The following is a 20,460-nucleotide window of genomic DNA, read 5'->3' on the forward strand; positions in this document are numbered from 1 at the left end:
TGGGCAAAGGATCTTCAGTTTGTCAACAAATACATGCACAAATTATTGAAATGTTTAAAAACTATGTTCCTCAAACAAAGATCAGAAGGGATTTGCATAAATCTCCCTCTATCGTGCATAATATCCTCAAACTATTCAAGGAATCTGGAGGAATCTCGGTGTGTAATGGGCAATGCTGCAAGCCTACGCTGAACACTTGTGATCTCAGATGACACTGTATAGAGAAATATCATTCATCAATACCAGATATAGCCACATGAGCAAGGCATTACTTTAGGAAACCTTTGTCAAAACATTACAGTACTAAGTTGCATTCACAAATACTACTTAAAACTTTGCAAAAAAAAAAAAAAAAAAAAGGAACAAAAAATCCTTATGGTAACCTTGTCCAGAAGTGGTGTCAATGCCAACACTTTTTTTTTGGGGGGGGGGGGGGGGGGGGTCTTGCAGGCATTAAATGCAGGAATGTATGTATATTAACAAATTAAATGAAGTTGACCAGAAGAAACGGGAACTATATATTATGCTGGACTCATATATAATGAAACAACAGTCAAATGCAGTAAATGTCAGAATCCCTGTTTATTCTTTATTTTTTCCAATACATGTCAGATTGTTCTCTAATTTGGGGTTGTAAATTATAAAGTTTACTTATTCATTGGTGACTCCATAGTTGGTAAATGGGTTAGGCCAGTGGCAAAGATTTTTCATCTCTCGCTTATTTTTCAGGTGTTTATACTTTTACATTTTGACTCAATTGCTAAGACACATTTCTTGAAAGCTGCTCTCCTTTTCTCTAAACTGTGAACACAAAACCCAATTTTCAAGTTACATTCACAAATCCCCAGATTTTTCTTGCAAAACCAGACTTTCACCCCAAAACAGTTCAATCTGTGCTCAAAACTGAACTATGTTGTAAAATCGTGCCCAGAGTCAATCAAAATTAAAAACACTACTGAGCAGTCTCTAAAGACTACATAGAAAAATATAAAATACAATGCTCAGGGCATGAAGCTGTAGAAATTGTTCAATGTAGGCTAAATGCATGTGGCAAAACAAAAACCTGTGCATTTAGCACTTGTACATAGCAAAATAACAAGTACAAGGGTGATTCTTAGACTACGGGCACTTATTATGTCCTTTGATCATATTGTATGAAAAACAGAAAAAAAGGGGAAATTTCACACTTTTATAGTTATCTTTACAATGAAAGTGTGTTAAGAAATTTGTTCTAGTAGTCTATGATGACTTTTTCACCTTTTTTCAGCATCATTATATGCAAATATTGCCGTTTTGTGCTTGTCCCACACCCAGACTTTTGATCTTCAATGATAAAAATGAATGGTAAAGAAAGGTTTTTTTGTAATGTTTTAAAATATCTCTGAATAAAATATCAGTAAAATAATCAAAACATAATTGGGGTATTCAATGTCATACAACTGTTGTGATTTTTTAAACAAAATGTAGTTGTCCCACACTATTGCCGTAATTTCCACCACAACACTGTAATGTCCCTTTAAACAGTTTGTATGAAAGATTGTTTGGGTAGTTTCTATGGAGATAAACAGTGACATCAGAGCACATGTATATAGCGCCAAATCACAACAAACAGTTGCCCCAAGGCGCTTTATATTGTAAAGCAATGGTGTGGTGGAAATTACATTTACAAGGCCAATAGTGCCCGTAGTTAAAGAATCACCCACAAATAACAGTAATCCTGTACATTTAGGCACAGCACTTGTACAGTACAAGAATAAACCAATTGTGCATTTAGCACTTGTATACAGTAAGCATACATAAAAATAAAGTACAAAAATATACATGAATACTAGGCCTAGAAACAGTTGGACTAACCCTCTATTACAATACTACAGTACATTGGCACAGTGACGTACTGAAACATGCATTTACTTACAGTATACTGTAGCACAGTCATACAGTAATTCCTGTCAACATTTATAATGTCAGAAAAGATAATGACCTGTTCTCTTCTCTAAATCTTTGGATTCTGGTGGACACAGTGAATCTACTGATGTTTGGTTAGACTCTTTGTCCGGCCTCCTTCATGCTCATACCGTGGACAAGAACATGGTCAATTACAGTCGTTCTGATTTCATCAGATATTACTGTTCTTTGTCTTCGCTGACCACCTCGACCACCTCTCACACCAACTCCTCCTCTCAGATTTCTATCCGTTGTCGTGCCTCACAAACCAGTACTCTGTGAACTGGCTTATATATGTTCCCTCACATCACTGGACACAAGTGTGATCAGTTTTGAGTTGTTGTGGTCAACTGGTGACACCAGTTCTGTAACTCGGTTTGACTTTTGCCACCTGTGCTCACCATTATGCAAAACAGGTGCATCACAATGAAAATGTGTTGGCAAGTTGTCTAAACAGGTGAAAAGTGCTTATGCTTTTGCCAAAAGAGTGACTGATTCAATCAGTGGGTTCAGGCAACTGAGCATTTGGTCCAGACAATAGGGTTTAGTGTTTATGCAAGTGAGAAAAACTGTAAAAAAAAAAAAAAGTGGTGAAAAAAGTTAACCATTGTTTCCATATATCACAGTATTGCTCTGTTTTTGTGTAAAGCTGAAATATTCACTGTACAGTAATCGCAAATGAAAAACAATTTTTTTTTATTTTTTATTTGGCAACAGTAAATGTACATAAAATACAAGGACTGATAATTGCTGAGGATAAGACAAGAAAGCAAAAATACTTATTTCCATTTTGGCTGGTTGAAAAATAAAACAACCAAAAGACAACACATCTAATCAGAAGAATAGTGATTGATAAAATAACACATCATAGTAATTTACGATAATATAACAATTAATATAATGAGCTAAAAATCAATACTAATAATCAAATAATTTTTGCTATTAATAACAACTGAGGTGTACAGTTGTAATCTGTAAAATTTTGACATCTTTGCCTCCTATTTATTTAAACTGGAGACCTGTAGTGAAAATTGTGTAAATGTAAAAGAACAGCCAACATGGAGCACCAGCAGTTGGACAACTTACTTATTCATCATTATAGTTTTATGTGACAGCTTCTAGTCTTAAACTTTAAATCACTTTCTGATATAAAAAGACTCATAAGTGATACTCAGGTAGTGTTAGAGCAAACCAAGGAAAACTTAACCAATCAAAAACCACTTTACTCCCAAAATATCCAAAAATGACAATAATTTACATAAGCGTTAAGAATGAAAACAAAACATACATGCTACTATCTATTAGACTTTTGAGTTATTTTTGAACAGTCTGAGAAGCACTTTTCAGTTACAAGATTTTTTTCCAATATACCCACTGGCCACTACGGGTCGCTCACCACTGTTTGAGAAAGGCTGTGTTAGAGAAACCAAGTGGCTGCCAGGAGATTTGAATTAAGGCGTTTGTTTTAAATTCTATATAAATTATTAATGAAGCTGATTTTTTTTTTTTGGATTGGCAGATAAGTTTTCTCTGCAACAAAATCATACAAAATATGAACTTTTAACGAATCCAATGACTCAACAGTGGTGAACGCTGAGTTGGCGCTGTGCAACGTTTGGCCGGCAGATGTCGCTGCAGGCTGTACTGAGACAAAATGCGGAGGAGCAGAGCGAGCAGCGGTGGCGGCGGCTCCTGCGCGCTTCGCCCGGGCGTTGTTCTCTCTCTCTCCGGGAGGATGAGGCGCCGACGCACCGCAGCGGGCTGAGGGGAACTAATGAGCAGACAGACACAAAACACACGCAGCGTCTCCAAAGTGCGGCCACCATGAAGATAACACACCGGGGGGAAGACTCACCTGCCGACGCCTGAGCCAGGAAGCAGGATGGCGGGGGGCCGGAGGGGACTTGTGGCCCCTCAGAATACTTTTTTGGAGAATATTGTCAGACGGTCGAACGGTAAGAATTATTTAGCACACTGAGCGCTGTGATTAAAAATGTCAGTAGGAAGGCGAAACGAGCCCGTTTTCGCAAATTGATGAATGGCGCAACACTGTCCAATTAAGACCTAATTAGCTTAATTTTTTTTTTTTTTTTTTTTAACAAGGGAGTCTTATTAATGACGGGTTTGGTGCGTTCACGTGCCTTGAAAAGTTCGTGTGCGCAGTTATGGCAATGGTGCGTTCAAATACATTTGATCTGTCAGCAAACAGATGTCATTAATTAAATTAATTCGGAATAATTTGAGTGTCCAAAGGTCACCGAGTCGCATTAAGACCATAAAGGGGTTTAAAAGACATTAAATTCTGTAGTTGCATAATCCTTGGATTTTATATAAGATGAGCAAACTGATACATTTTGTTTCTACGTTGTAATTTTAGTATCATTGTTACATTATATTCATATACCTTTTGTGATTTGTTTTATGTTGCCAGCTGTTATCGAGAGGACCACGAAATAAATGTGTTATACTTTTGTGTGTTATCCTTGGCGTTGATGTGTATTTTACATGTATGATTGATTGACTTACCAAATTAAAGCCATACTACTCAAATATTTAGGCCTACTACTGAGGTTTATGGATATTAATTGCATGTAAGATTAACATCCATTTGGATTATATTCTTTAATATAAACGATAAATTTATTGTGAGGCATATCTTGTATAAATTTGAAAAACATTGGATTTATTGACGATAAATATAATTATGTATTTAAAACACATTGGGGTTATTAGTACTATTATGTAATTCTTTATTTATCTATGTTTAACAGCTGCACATCATAGATTTATTTGACTGGGGTGGCTCAGTCAGATAAAGGTAGCATGAAGTACAAACGCACACAAACCTGCCCACATCCCATTAGATTACTCTATTAAAACCAAAACCTAACATTTATATAAGGGTGATGGCCTAGAACACCAATTCTTAAGAACTTCGTGGCCCACCTTAACATCTGAAATTGTTCTGGGGCCCACCCAAATCTTTAATCACAATTTTGTTCAACAAATGAGCGTAACACAAAGTATCCCCATTAAATTAGGTCAGCTGAATGAAAATTTAATATATTTAGATATTTAAGATATTTAAATGCAATAGTTATTTCTTCTGATTAGGGCTCCAGTCATTGCATAATGACTGAACGAGATCTTTGGATGTATGTAATCAGTTTCATTTTTAAAGTAATTATCTATTTTTAGGTCATTTTAACTTAAAAAAAAAAATGGGGAAATCAACTTTTTTTTCCATCTATTTTGAATGACCTCTTCACCTGCACCACCTTCATGGCCCACACTTTGGATATAATCTTAGTTATGGAATAATACCAACCCTGATAAACAAAGTGATGACTACTACAATTCTACACATATCATTGAGAGGTTTCTCATGAAAGCTCTTCAAAAGAAGTCTTAACTCAGACTTAGCCAGTCACACTTTACGATAATAGGGTGGCCTATGCCACCCAAGGCTACCATCTGGACCCACCCATGACTGAGAAATATGCCTCTTATTTGTTAAAATTCTGTAATACACAATGATGGGAAACTTGCATGCATTAAGATAAATGCATGTTAGTAGAAAGACCTTTTTTAGTTTTGAAGGAACAGCATGTTTTCAATGATTAATACCATTGATTTGAATTCTAGAATGTTATCATTCACACAAACCTTAAATCAGCCATTTTTAATGCATTGAAAGTACATTTGAGGTCGAACATTATTCATCTGACTGTGACATGATGAATGATGCCAAATCTAAAGCTTTTTCTGGAGGGTTGTCGCTGAACATTGATCACAACACCTCGCACATCACCCATCCATTTCTTGTTTGGCATCCCAAACAAGTGGCATATTGTAAAACTCCAAGCTTCCGCCCATCTACCATTATTTGAAACTCTGATATACATAAAAACATTCTGTATTAAACAAATTCAACTCTAATAGGTGTGTTCACGCCTTCATCACAAAATTAAAGTGGAGAAGTGCAAGATCAGGATCATCCCTGGATGATAATTTCCCCTTTCCAATCCCAAACCCTACAGATTGATATCATATCAGAAACATGAGATATCTTGTGCACATATGACAAAAAATGTCTTCAGTAAATGTGGTAAGAGTAGTGAAAATATCTCAGATCAGACTAAGATAACTTTACTAAGAAGAAAATTCTTACATTTTGAAGAAAAGTTCTCAAAACATCTACATCAACCATGTGGAAAAACTAATTTCTTTCCTAAATGTAATAACTGGAGGATCAACACCTGCAAGCAAACCCTTCAGATAAATGGACAACTGCATCACACTGCTCTTTGCAGACTTGCATTAATTCAGACAGTGGAGAGTATTTGAGCCTGAACGTCATCTACGTCGTCTTCACTGGGTTGAAGCCAGGACCCCAGAACAACTGCCAAGATACTAGTAAATGCTCTTGTGTGAGTCAGATCATAGTCTTGAGCTTCTGATCACAGAGTGATGAATAAGAAGCATCCCGAAGCCAACATGACAACCCCTGTCATGTTTGACTGTTGGCAAGGTGTAATTATTGCTGGATGTTGTTTTAGTTGTGTGGCAGATGGAGAACATTATGTGAACCAGATTTAGCTTAATGAGAGGGTCTTTGTCAAACTTGTTGAAATAGACACTTACTTTGGCAGCGGCATTAACATTCCTGGGTCCTCGACCTTTGCATTTGAGGCACACCTGGGACAAGCTTATGGAGTCATGAGGTCGCTGGACAGATGCTTTGCAGTGCTGATATCTTTGCAGAAAGATGAAGGTCCAAGTCTCTCTGGTTCTGGTGCTTCCTGCCTTACTATGTAGTTGTGAGATTACCCAGTCTATTCGGAGGATCCTTGGCTACCACTGGAATGAGTGTCGGATGAACGGTTACTTATGCACCGTTTACACCGGCCTGAGACTCATGTAAGACCTACAAAACCGTGACATATTGTCAACTCTCACAAGTCTTGGCTGGTCTCCAGTTTGATCTGTTATTTGCATTTACATTGCATTGCATTGCATTGCGACTGAATTGTGCAAGTGAAATATATGTTAATATCCGCAACCAGTGATGGACCCCCATGCAGAGTCAATTGAGAGTCTCTTATGACCAAAAGGTTCAGGTTGGGAGTGGGTTGGGACCTGTGAGAGAATGAGACTGATTCTGAGACCCATGTATCTTTTAACCAGTTGCACAACTGCTGCAAGTGTTTTAAGCAGTTCAGTACACTCGCACACCTGTTGGAGACCCATGGAGAGTGATGGCGACCAGGAGGGAACTTTGTTCCAATCATGGAGACCCCACTGTGACCAGTCTGCAACCGTGGTGAGAGCCAGTGAGAGTGACGGCAAGCAGAGGCCATTTTTCGATCGCACATCAGTTGTGGACTCGGTGTAAATGGGGTGTTATTCTCATTGATGAGGACCCTGGCAGCTGGAAAAGGTCAAGTGGACGCCCACGGGTCACATGATCTATGGTTCCCTCTGAAAAGTGTGATGAACCAGTTGCCTGCCTGGCCAACATGCCTTTCGTTTGTGACTACCAGCGCACACTTTGGTCTTGTACGTGAAGTAGGCTTCTGTTGGTGAGGGGATGCCATCTAAGACTCAAAATGGTGTGGTGGGTGTGGTGACATGCTGCACCAGTACGTGGTTCCAGACCTTGCCTCACACCACAGTTGGTGAATGCCTTTAGTTCTAGACCCTGGAATGAGAGGGAGGAGTTGGATGATCAAGAGTAGGGTTGAGCTCTGAGGCCTTCTACCCCCTTCAATTTATTTATTTATTTATTTATTTATTTATTTCCTTTATATAGCGCGAAATCACAACAGAGTTGCCTCAAGGCGCTTCACACAGGTAATGTCTAACCTTACCAACACCCAGAGCAACAGTGGTAAGGAAAAACTCCCTCTGAGGAAGAAACCTCAAGCAGACCAGACTCAAAGGGGCGACCCTCTGCTTGGGCCATGTTACAAACATAAATTACAGAAATAATTCACAGAACAATTCACGGACAAATATACAAGAATTGCTGTTGGTGCACAGGACAGGAGGATCGCCAACACAAACACAACTCCCATCTCTGGATGGAGCTGCACTTTGTGTACACTGCTCCCAAATCAATAACAACCGCAGTCTTCTCCGCTTCCCAGCCCGTCAAATAGTGGCATTTTACTGAACTTGCGAAATTATTGTCTAAAAACTGGTTTTATTTATATAAACTCAAAGGTTTTCTGTTCTTCGCTTCCCTTCCGATGGGCAGGAAAGGGGCTTGACAAACTCAATACCTCACCAAACTTGATAGAATTGAGGTAGTGATGCTATCAAATACAATAACACTTAAACCCCAAACATCAACAAACTGACAATCATTATGTCTGTATGGGGGGGTAGGTAGTTCAGTGGGATAAGCAGTTGGACTACCAATATGTAGAGTTGGGTTTGTAGCACTACCTGTGTGCTTGAACAAGACACTTTATGTGTATACGTAGTCTCAGTCCACCCAGCTGTAAAGGGGTACCAGGCTTGGATGGGGAACTGACTTGCATCAAAGTGGTGCCCCTTCTGGTGTGGACTTTTCATCCACTTCTTAATGTGGAATCCAGTAATAAGCACCTTTATAGGACTTGGCTCTTCTTCAAGTCTGTGTGGCAAGCAATATTTATTTACTTTTTTAGCACATTTATTTATTTTCATGTCGAGTCCAGTGCACGGCTTGACTGTGACCTTGATTGTAAATTTGGTTGCTTGTTTAAGTTAGTAAGGTGGCTGTTGCCAGTTACTTTTCCACATTGGGCCAGTTGGTGTTGAAAATGTATCAATAAATAAAATGACAAAACACTGTATATTGTGTGTGTGTGGGGGGGGGGGTTCTCCCTAGAATGTTTTTGTTACAAATTGTACAACATCTGAAACAACTGATAATTATGCAAAAAAGAACCCATCAGGAAGAGCCAAAAAACATTTTCCCATAAACACAAATAATTCCCTTTCTAATTTGGTAAATTGTCAAACATTCTATTATTGAGACAGATTTCATTAACAGGGGTGACTTAATTATTTACAGTATGTGATTCTATCTAAATGGTTCGTTTTATGTTGGGCATGGTTGTCACTCACTCTTTATTTCTGTATTATTAGCTCTAAAAATATCTGAGGCAGACTTTTCAAACACTTGAGTAGAACATAATGGTGAAACAGCAGTGATGTGTGTTTGAGTTCCCTTTTATAATCCACGCTTGAGAGCAAATGTGAAAATTTATGCCAGGTAATTGAGGACAAATTGAATGTCTGGCTGCAGTTTTGATGTTGAATTCAGCACAACAGGGTTTTTTTCATTTTGGGTTGTTTAGCATAAAGTTTTATTTATGGAACCGTCTTCAAGATTCCACACCAGTACGCCGGGTCTGTGCACCTCGTGGTTCTCTGTCACAGGTTCAGCACAAAAAATGTGTTCTGACAGAAGGGAACGACTCCTTCTTCTTCTGCGGGATGGGCTTTTGTTGGATTGTGTCTGGATCCCCTGACACGTGCAGTACGATTGTAAGAAAGAGAAAATCCATCCTTGAAGGCAAAAAGCACATGCGTATCTTATTCCACTGACCTTGGGCGATCTGTGGATTAGTGAGCAGTAAATCTGTCTTGAGCTATAAACAAAAGAGTTCAGACTGTAATCTGAAATGTCTCTAAGAAACAGAGGCGTGACACATGAAAGACTCAGCGGTGGGTGAGCACTCACAATAAGCCCTTCTTTTTGTGCAGTTTTAGTCTGTCAATCACTGTTGAATGAACAATTCCATGCAAGATTTTGATAAGTGCTTAATATTAGTGTTTCCATTTTAGCTTCATCTATTCATGCACAAGTAAATTAATGTATTATTTTTTGGCCATTATATTGTTTGAAAGTGGATGTCATGAGAACAAAATATTGCATTTTTATGACAAAGCAAACATAAAAAAGGGAGGTGCTTGTTATAATAACTACTTGCAAAGAAATTGGATAATGCGGCACATTCCTTTATAAAATGATTTCATTTCCTTTGGGGTCCTACAAGATTTGAACCATGAATCTTCATTCACATTCTTTGACACAAATTCCAGTACATTCATTCACTTTACAGATTTTATATATACACACACGTATAGATGAGGACACAATTATTAGGCCCTATATGAAATTTAACATTTTCTTTAAAAACTTCCCAAGTGCTTTTTATCTCCCACTGGCTAAAGGCCCAAAGGGAGATTATGTCCTGAATTTTGTCCTTTTGTCCCAAAAATGATAGAAGCATGCTGAAATTAACTCCTGTCACATTTTTAGGAGTAATTTTGTGAAACTTGGTGCAAGTCCTTGTTATAGGTTGGTAATACACATTATCATATTGTCATAGAGTTGGGCCCCTTTTACCAGAGGTATTGCCCTTGATGAACAAATCTAGACTCCGTCAGTTTCATGAGTGGGTGCCTGCATTCTGAAATCCATTCCTCTCACATTTTCAGGTGGAATTTCATGAAACTTGGTACAATTCTTTGTTATAGGTTGGTAATATGCATATTGTAATATTGTACAAGATTGACACATTTTGGCAGAGGTATGGCCCTTGATTAACAAACCTAGACACTGCTAGTTTCATGAGTTGGTGTTTGTATTCTGAAACCAATTATAACATACTTTGAAATGTTATCAGAATGTAGCAAGCACTTGTACCAAAGCAGCATTTGCCATCGGGGGATATTTTGCTCTCAGAGCACTCTTGTTTAACAGAGCAAGGAATTTTCAACACAGAATTTCTAAACATCCTAGTTTTATTTTGGATGTTTGCATTATTTTATTTTGCACACAGAAACAAAATTAAGTCACAAAAGCTACCAGGGTCATAATTTTTAGCCCCCTTAAAAACTGACATTTTTTTAACCACAGCACAAACCACTGTTGTGCAGAGATGTGCTTTAACTTTGTAATTCTCAGTTTGTAAAATCAAGTAAAACTAAGGGTATTTTCCAATGTACACACATTATAAAAACTTCAGCAAGGATTTCAGCTGTCACTTGAGAAAGCAATATGCCAAAAACAAAAATTTGTTTAGACTTGAGAAAAAACATTGTTCGTGGTCACAGAGCAGGAGAAGGAGATATTGCTGTGTTTCCAAGTGTGAAGAACTGGAGTGAGAATTATCATCAAGAAATTCAGCCACACAGTACAGAACAAGCTTGACAGAGGTAGAAAGTGAAAGATTTCAAAAGCCGGAAAGAAAACTACTGAGAAATGTGTCTAAAAGACCCCAGAACAACTGCCAAGATACTAGTAAATGACTTGGCCAAGTCGAGAATTGTAGTCCCAAATGAGACAGTGATAGAGCTGTGGACAGGAATGGACTGCGAGGTTGCAGAACAATAAAAACTTCACTTCTGCAGAAGAGACACCTTAAAGGACATGTTGCACCGAAATAATAACAATTAAGATTTAGGCTGTTATTGACTATGCGATGATCCACCGGGATTACTTTGTGCACTTCAGTGACCGGTTTCAAAGAATATGGCATTTGCAGCAAACAGCTACGGAGACTTCTGAAAACAAAGCACTTGTGATTTTCTGACAGCTGACGTAGCTATTAGAAGTGTTCCAGTGTGCGTTTAGTTCTGATAACTTTTAGTCCGTTAACATATTTTTGCGTGCATAGTGACTAAAGCTTAACAGTTAAAAACACTTGTAAAGTCTGAAATCAAAGATTTTAGTGCCTACCTGTTATATGTTTTGTAGCAGACAGACAGCCATGAATGGTAGAGCTCTATCCTCTAGGCAGAAGAGAGCTGACTACCAGAGTGAAAGGAAGAGTGAGGAAAGAAAAAGATAATTTATCTTCACACCATACAGACCTGTCGGCATATCGCTGGAGTCATGTACAGGCAGATAGTTTTGACCACACGTTTCAGTATGGTTATACCAACCAACCAACCAACCACTGATGTCATGAAACTATTGTTCCCATAATGCATTGTGGCATGTGTGTCTAACCACTAAAACCTTCAAAATTGGTGTATTACTTTAAAACTAAAACATATAGCTGATATTTTCACTTTGTAAAACGACAGATGATCAATAACTTGTCCAGAATTAGTTTGTTTAAAATTCTAACCGTAATTGTAATAATTGTTCAAAACTGTCTGCCTGTGTCATCGAGATGTTTCTGCTCATTCTAAAATGTGCGTCACACACCAAAAAATGTCAAGAATTGCCAAGTGACACGTTTTCTGGAAATGCACCTGCTAACGCTCGGAGTGAGAAGAATAAAATACATCAGCGACCACTAATTATTAGCACGTGTGCGGAGACACTTACAATCATGAGTACTTTTATGTTGTCTTGCTAACTGGGATGTTAAAAAAAATGTGCGATATGTCCTTTAAAGCTAGACTGAATTATGCTAAGGACAATCTGGAGAAAGATTATGCATATTTTTTAAAGCATGTCCTTTGGTCACGTGAGACTAAACTAGAGCTCTTTAGCCGTTGCTTATGTTTATAGAAAGAAGGGAGAGGCGTATAACCCAAAGAACACCACCCCCACAGTGAAACACAGTGGAAAAAATAAACAGCCAGGCTTTTAATCAAGGAAATACGTTATCCATTTTTCTCAAATCGGTTAGTGTCAGTGCTGAACTTTAATTCCTCTGTTGTGACTGGGTACAGCCAGACGTCTCTGTCCGGTACATGCAAGGGTTTTTAATGGAAATACATTGTGATGGGGTGGGACGTTTTGTTCGATGTGAGCAAAAATCTGTTATACAAAATCCGATATATACTGTGTTTATTACATGTAAAACATTGGGACTTGCTTTTGTCCAGTGGGTGCGAGTATCCGGTTTATACGATGACAGTTTAAGTGAGCTTTACTGTATACAGAGTACTTCTGGAAAGTACACCTGCTCAATTACTTGTTAACACAAATACAGTGCATCCAGAAAGTATTCACAGCGCTTCACATTTTTCCACATTTTGTTATGTTACAGCCTTATTCCAAAATGGATGAACTTAAATTTTTTTTTCCTTCAAAATTCTACACACAATACCCCATAATGACAATGTGAAAAAAGTTTAGAAATGCTGTGTTGAAAATGTCTTGCTCTGTTAAAAGAAAAAAAGCACCTGGGAACATCTTTGAAAAATGTGAAATTTCATTTGGGGGCAAAAAATTTTTGCCCTCATCTACATATTTGAGATGTCCCAGTCAGGGTTTTTTTTTCCCTCGATTCCAATCTGAGCCATGTAATATTGAGTATGTACTGACACCATGTCCCGATAGGACACTTATATTTTGCTCAGCATTACACTTGAACAGAGCAGACTGCAAACACATTAATCAAATAAGTTTTATTTATATAGCGCCAAATCACAACAAACAGTTGCCCCAAGGCGCTTTATATTGTAAGGCAAAGCCATACAATAATTACGGAAAAACCCCAACGGTCAAAACGACCCCCTGTGAGCAAGCACTTGGCGACAGTGGGAAAGAAAAACTCCCTTTTAACAGGAAGAAACCTCCAGCAGAACCAGGCTCAGGGAGGGGCAGTCTCTTGCTGGGACTGGTTGGGGCTGAGGGAGAGAACCAGGAAAAAGACATGCTGTGGAGGGGAGCAGAGATCAGTTACTAATGATTAAATGCAGAGTGGTGCATACAGAGCAAAAAGAGAAAGAAACAGTGCATCATGGGAACCCCCCAGCAGTCTATGTCTATAGCAGCATAACTAAGGGATGGTTCAGGGTCACCTGATCCAGCCCTAACTATAAGCTTTAGCAAAAAGGAAAGTTTTAAGCCTAATCTTAAAAGTAGAGAGGGTGTCTGTCTCCCTGATCCGAATTGGGAGCTGGTTCCAGAGGAGAGGAGCCTGAAAGCTGAAGGCTCTGCCTCCCATTCTGCTCTTACAAACCCTAGGAACTACAAGTAAGCCTGCAGTCTGAGAGCAAAGCGCTCTATTGGGGTGATATGGTACTATGAGGTCCCTAAGATAAGATGGGACCTGATTATTCAAAACCTTATAAGTAAGAAGAAGAATTTTAAATTCTATTCTAGAATTAACAGGAAGCCAATGAAGAGAGGCCAATATGGGTGTGATATGCTCTCTCCTTCTAGTCCCTGTCAGCACCCTAGCTGCAGCATTTTGAATTAACTGAAGGCTTTTCAGGGAATTTTTAGGACAACCTGATAATAATGAATTACAATAGTCCAGCCTAGAGGAAATAAATGCATGAATTAGTTTTTCAGCATCACTCTGAGAAAAGACCTTTTCTAATTTTAGATATTGCGCAAATGCAAAAAAGCAGTCCTACATATTTGTTTAATATGCGCATTGAATGACATATCCTGAACAAAAATGACTCCAAGATTTCTCACAGTATTACTAGAGGTCAGGGTAATGCCATCCAGAGTAAGGATCTGGTTAGACACCATGTTTCTAAGATTTGTGGGGCCAAGTACAATAACGTCAGTTTTATCTGAGTTTAAAGCAGGAAATTAGAGGTCATCCATGTCTTTATGTCTGTAAGACAATCCTGCAGTTTAGCTAATTGGTGTGTGTCCTCTGGCTTCATGGATAGATAAAGCTGGGTATCATCTGTGTAACAATGAAAATTTAAGCAATGCTGTCTAATAATACTGCCTAAGGGAAGCATGTATAAAGTGAATAAAATTGGTCCTAGCACAGAACCTTGTGGAACTCCATAATTAACCTTAGTCTGTGAAGAAGAGTCCCCATTTACATGAACAAATTGTATTCTATTAGATAAATATGATTCAAATCACCGCAGCACAGTGCCTTTAATACCTATGGCATGGTCTAATCTCTGTAATAAAATTTTATGGTCAGCAGTATCAAAAGCAGCACTGAGGTCTAACAGAACAAGCACAGAGATGAGTCCACTGTCTGAGGCCATAAGAAGATCATTTGTAACCTTCACTAATGCTGTTTCTGTACTATGATGAATTCTAAACCCTGACTGAAACTCTTCAAATAGACCATTCCTCTGCAGATGATCAGTTAGCTGTTTTACAACTACCCTTTCAAGAATTTTTGAGAGAAAAGGAAGGTTGGAGATTGGCCTATAATTAGCTAAGATAGCTGGGTCAAGTGATGGCTTTTTAAGTAATGGTTTAATTACTGCCACCTTAAAAGCCTGTGGTACATAGCCAACTAATAAAGATAGATTGATCATATTTAAGATCGAAGCATTAATTAATGGTAGGGCTTCCTTGAGCAGCCTGGTAGGAATGGGGTCTAATAGACATGTTGATGGTTTGAAGGAAGTAACTAATGAAAATAACTCCGACAGAACAATCGGAGAGAAAGAGTCTAACCAAATACCGGCATCACTGAAAGCAGCCAAAGAGAACGATATGTCTTTGGGATGGTTATGAGTAATTTTTTCTCTAATAGTTAAAATTTTATTAGCAAAGAAAGTCATGAAGTCATTGCTAGTTAAAGTTAAAGGAATTCTCGTCTCAATAGAGCTCTGACTCTTTGTCAGCCTGGCTACAGTGCTGAAAAGAAACCTGGGGTTGTTCTTATTTTCTTCAATTAGTGATGAGTAGTAAGATGTCCTAGCTTTACGGAAGGCTTTTTTATAGAGCAACAGACTCTTTTTCCAGGCTAAGTGAAGATCTTCTAAATTAGTGAGACACCATTTCCTCTCCAACTTACGGGTTATCTGCTTTAAGCTTCGAGTTTGTGAGTTATACCACAGAGTCAGGCACTTCTGATTTAAGGCTCTCTCTTTCAGAGGAGCTACAGCATCCAAAGTTGTCCTCAATGAGGATATGGGTGATTCTTTAACTACGGGCACTATTGGCCTTGTAAATGTAATTTCCACCACACCATTGCCTTACAATATAAAGCGCCTTTGGGCAACTGCTTGTTGTGATTTGGCGCTATATACATGTGCTCTGATGTCACTGTTTATCTCCATAGAAACTACCCAAACAATCTTTCATGCAAACTGTTTAAAGGGACATTACAGTGTTGTGATGGAAATTACGGCAATAGTGTGGGACAACTACATTTTGTTTAAAAAAAATCACAACAGTTGTATGACATTGAATACCCCAATTATGTTTTGATTATTTTACTGATATTTTATTCAGAGATATTTTAAAACATTAGAAAAAACGTTTCTTTACCATCCATTTTTATCATTGAAGATCAAAAGTCTGGGTGTGGGACAAGCACAAAACGGCAATATTTGCATATAATGATGCTGAAAAAAGGTGAAAAAGTCATCATAGACTACTAGAACAAAGTTCTTAACACACTTTCATTGTAAAGATAACTATAAAAGTGTGAAATTTCCCCTTTTTTCTGTTTTTCATACAATATGATCAAAGGACATAAGTGCCCGTAGTCTAAGAATCACCCATATAAAACTATTGACGAGATAATCTATCTCACTCACAGAGTTTAGGTAGCTACTCTGCCCTGTGTTGGTATATGGCATTGGAGAACATAAAGAAGGAATCATATCCTTAAACCTAGTTACAGCGCTTTCTGAAAGACTTCTACTGTAATGAAACTTATTCCCTACTGCTGGGTAGTCCATCAGAGTAAATGTAAATGTTATTAAGAAATGATCAGACAGAAGGGGGTTTTCAGGGAATACTGTTAAGTCTTCAATTTCCATACCATAAGTCAGAACAAGATCTAAGGTATGATTAAAGTGGTAGGTGGACTCATTTACATTTTGAGCAAAGCCAATCGAGTCTAACAATAGATTAAATGCAGCGTTGAGGCTGTCATGTCACATGTCATGTCACATTAATGTCAACCCACTGAAGATGTTAACTTTAACAGCTCTGTAATGCATTTGGGGGGGTGTTCAACCCAAGCTGCTTCTTAATGTTTACATGACTTTATTTTCTAAAATGAAGTAAACCTTTATTTTTATAATGTCTCATCAATTCCACTTAATGCAGAATTGTAGTAGTAAAATTTGGACACTCAGAATAATAATGACTGAATGATGTTTTTGTTGTTAAAATTATATTAATATTAGTAGTTTGTTGTTAAATGTAAAAAAAAAAAAAAGTTTTTAAAATGTCTTTAGAAGTGGTCCTTTATCGTAATGGCGGTGCGTGGGGGTTGCTTTCCACTCACCTGTCTGGCACCGTGCCTGTACTGCCTCTGTAAACAGGAGTGAAAGGGATACAGTGAGGATGAGATTTTTTTTTTTTGTGGAACTGATTTCCTGATTGGCTGGGTAGAAGGTCATACCACAGTCACCATCCATCAGAAACAGTTGGCGTGTATCTGAAGCACTGTTAAATGTGTTTTTGAGACTCTCACTTTGGCAGCTCTGAGTGCTACCTGTTAATCATTCCGTGATCAACAGAGGGAGACTGATGTGCACGGTTGATGATGTGCGGGCATAAAATTGGCTTATGTAGTTAGAGTGTTAAATTGCTTTTAAAACATGCACCGTGGCTCTGTAGTATTGATACCGATTAGCTCACAACATCTCTAATAAGTAAGCTAATAAATACATTTTATATATATATATATATATATATATATATATATATATATATATATATATATATATATATATAGTTTATCTGACAAGTGAGCAGTTGTAACTCTGCTGTAAAGGACCACATGTGCACGCATTCATTCAGCAATCAAATCAGAATCTGAACATGCTCACGTGTGAGGAACACCAGTAATTCTAGTTGCAGTAGTACAGAACATTTTAGCTGACAGGCTGCTGTGGTGGTTTTATGGTTCAACACTTAACTTTCGTCTGCTCAGTTGCTGCTGCAGCAGGCAGCTGTTTTCTCCATATGAGCCCACCGTGCACTGCCTGCTCAGCAGGAAACCGCAGGATAAGAGTTAGTGGCTAGATGGTGAGGAAAGCTGAGTGTAAAGGACTGAAGGCTTTTTTTCCTCATGAGTGGAGATAAAAAGTTTTCAAAGTTTTACAAATAAATAATTGGAGACACAATATACTGGAAGTAGTCTGGTGACCAGATGTATGTATGTTGCTTGATGTTGGAGTAAATATTATTATTCAGAAAATTTACAAAATTTTCTCTCCTTTAGACTTTTATATGGTTTTTATTGTTTTGACAGAAAATTGGAAAAAAATTGTGCTTTGTGAAAGAATTTTAGAAAACATGCTCTAGAAGTGAAAGCAGATCTCTACCATGATATATGAAACAAAATTATAACAAATTACATACATATTTTCACTTCCAAAGTCAGTATTTGCTTGAACATCTCCACATCTCCCATCCACAGTTCAGAAATATTCAGGGATTTATTTATTTATTTATTTTGTCATGGTCAGAAAAAAAACAAATATAAAGCTGATAATTGATTGGAACAATCGTTTAACCATACTCAGCTTCACCTAAAAGTCATCTGTATCTTTTCCAGTTATTACATCATGGCACAATGGAAATGGCTGCAATAAATCATTTTTGAGTCAGCCAGTGATGGAAATCATGAGTTTGGTGCAAAAGAGAGAGAGGATGAATTCAATTTCAACTCGCTCATACTCCGATACGAAGAATTTGAATTCCAGGATTTTGTTCTGGAGCATCATTCTGAAATGTGACTTCACCAGCAACTGAAAATCCACAAAAACATAAATGTAAAATACAGTGGGTTAAAAAAGTATTTAGTCAGTCCCTGATTGTGCAAGTTCTCCTACTTAGAAAGATGAGAGAGGTCTGTAATTTGCAACATAGGTACACTTCAACTGTGAGAGACAAAATGAGGAAAAAAAAAAAGAAAAATCCAGGAAATCACATTGTAGGATTTTTAAAGAATTTATTGGTAAATTATGGTGGAAAATAAGTATCTGGTCAATAACAAAAGTTCAACTCGGTACTTGGTAACATAATCTTTGTTGGCAATGACAGAGGTCAAATGTCTTCACCAGGTTTGCACACACTGTAGCTGGTATTTTGGCCCATTCCTCCATGCAGATCTCCTCTAGAGCAGTGATGTTTTGGGGCTGTTGCTGGGCAACATGGACTTTCAACAAATTTTCTATGGGGTTGAGGTCTGGAGACTGGCTTGGCCACTCCAGGACCTTGAAATGCTTTTCATGGAGCCACTCCTTCGTTGCCTGAGCGGTGTGTTTGGGATCATTGTCATGCTGGAAGACCCAGCCACGTTGCATCTTCAATGCTCTCACTGATGGAAGGAGGTTTTGGCTTAAAATCTCATGATATATGGCCACGTTCATTCTTCCCTTAACTCCTATCAGTCGTCCTGTCCCCTTTGCAGAAAAGCAGCCCCAAGGCATGATGTTTCCACCCCCATGCTTCACAGTAGGTATGGTGTTCTTGGAATGCAACTCAGCATTCTTCTTCCTCCAAGCATGACTAGTTGAGTTTTTACTAAAAAGTTCTATTTTGGTTTCATCTGACCACATGATATTCTCCCAATCCTCTTCTGGATCATCCATATGCTCTCTGGCAAACTTCAGACGGGCCTGGACATGTACTGGCTTAAGCAGGGGGACACACCTGACACTGCAGGATTTAAGTCCCTCTCTGCGTAGTGTGTAGCCTTTGTTACTTTGTTCCCAGCTCTCTGCAGGTCATTCATCAGATCCCTCCGTGTAGTTCTGGGATTTTTGCTCACCGTTCTTGTGATCAATTTGACCCCACGGGATGAGATCTTGTGCGGACCACCAGATTGGGGTAGATTATCAATGGTCTTGTATGTCTTACATTTTCTTACAATTGCTCCCACCGTTGATTTATTCACACCAACCTGCTTGACTATTATAGACTCACTCTTCCCAGCCGGATGCACATCTACAATTTTCTTCCTGGTGTCCTTCGACAGCTCTTTGGTTTTGGCCATGGTTGAGTTTGGAGTCTGACTGTTTGAGGCTGTGGATAGTTCTTTTATACAGATAACGAGTTTAAACAGGTGCCATTAATACAGGTAACAGGTGGAGGACAGAAGAGCTTCTTAAAGAAGTTACAGGCCTGTGAGAGCCAGAAATCTTGCTTGTTTGTGGGTGACAAAATACTTATTTTCCATCATAATTTACAAATAAATTATTTAAAAATCCTACAATGTGATTTCCTGGATTTTCTTTTTCTCATTTTGTCTCTCATAATGGAAGTGTAGCTATGTTGAAAATTACAGACCTCTCATCTTTCTAAGTAGGAGAACTTGCACAATCAGGGAAGACTAAATACTTTTTTACCCCACTGTATATCCTGGCACATAGGAACAGTCTGATACAATTACATACTTGAACCATAATACTTTACAAACTCAAGCCCCCAAGTTTGAAAGGTTGGGTAGAACCCCTGAGAACACATTGTATATTGTCGTATATAAGACTATTTTTGCTTTCTCAGAGTCCCGCTGAAAATGCCTATTATTGAAGACTGTGAGGTAATTCAGTATGTGCCATTACGACATCATAAATGAAGTCATTACAGCATAAGCTCATGTTTTTGTGATGTGACACACTGGGATAAGCAAATTAAAGTTGCCTGTCAGAGGA

The 20,460-nt window shown here is 38.2% G+C and overlaps 1 protein-coding gene across 4 annotated transcripts in view; it reads left to right on the forward strand.

Annotated features, from left to right (window-relative positions):
• Nucleotides 1-3,645: 3,645 nt before the first annotated feature.
• Nucleotides 3,646-20,460, forward strand: part of kcnh1a (potassium voltage-gated channel, subfamily H (eag-related), member 1a) — an 82,396-nt gene continuing 65,581 nt past the window's right edge. For 2 of the 4 annotated variants that reach the window (XM_034184252.1, XM_034184254.1), the window contains exon 1: nucleotides 3,646-3,899. In XM_034184252.1, the coding sequence (XP_034040143.1) occupies nucleotides 3,827-3,899 (73 nt within the window). In that variant the 5' untranslated portion in view covers nucleotides 3,646-3,826. The remainder of the gene's footprint in view (nucleotides 3,900-20,460) is intronic. The other 2 variants (XM_034184253.1, XM_034184255.1) reach the window with 1 other exon arrangement.

This window comes from Thalassophryne amazonica, chromosome 13, assembly GCF_902500255.1.
Source record: "Thalassophryne amazonica chromosome 13, fThaAma1.1, whole genome shotgun sequence".
Classification (NCBI taxonomy): domain Eukaryota; kingdom Metazoa; phylum Chordata; class Actinopteri; order Batrachoidiformes; family Batrachoididae; genus Thalassophryne; species Thalassophryne amazonica.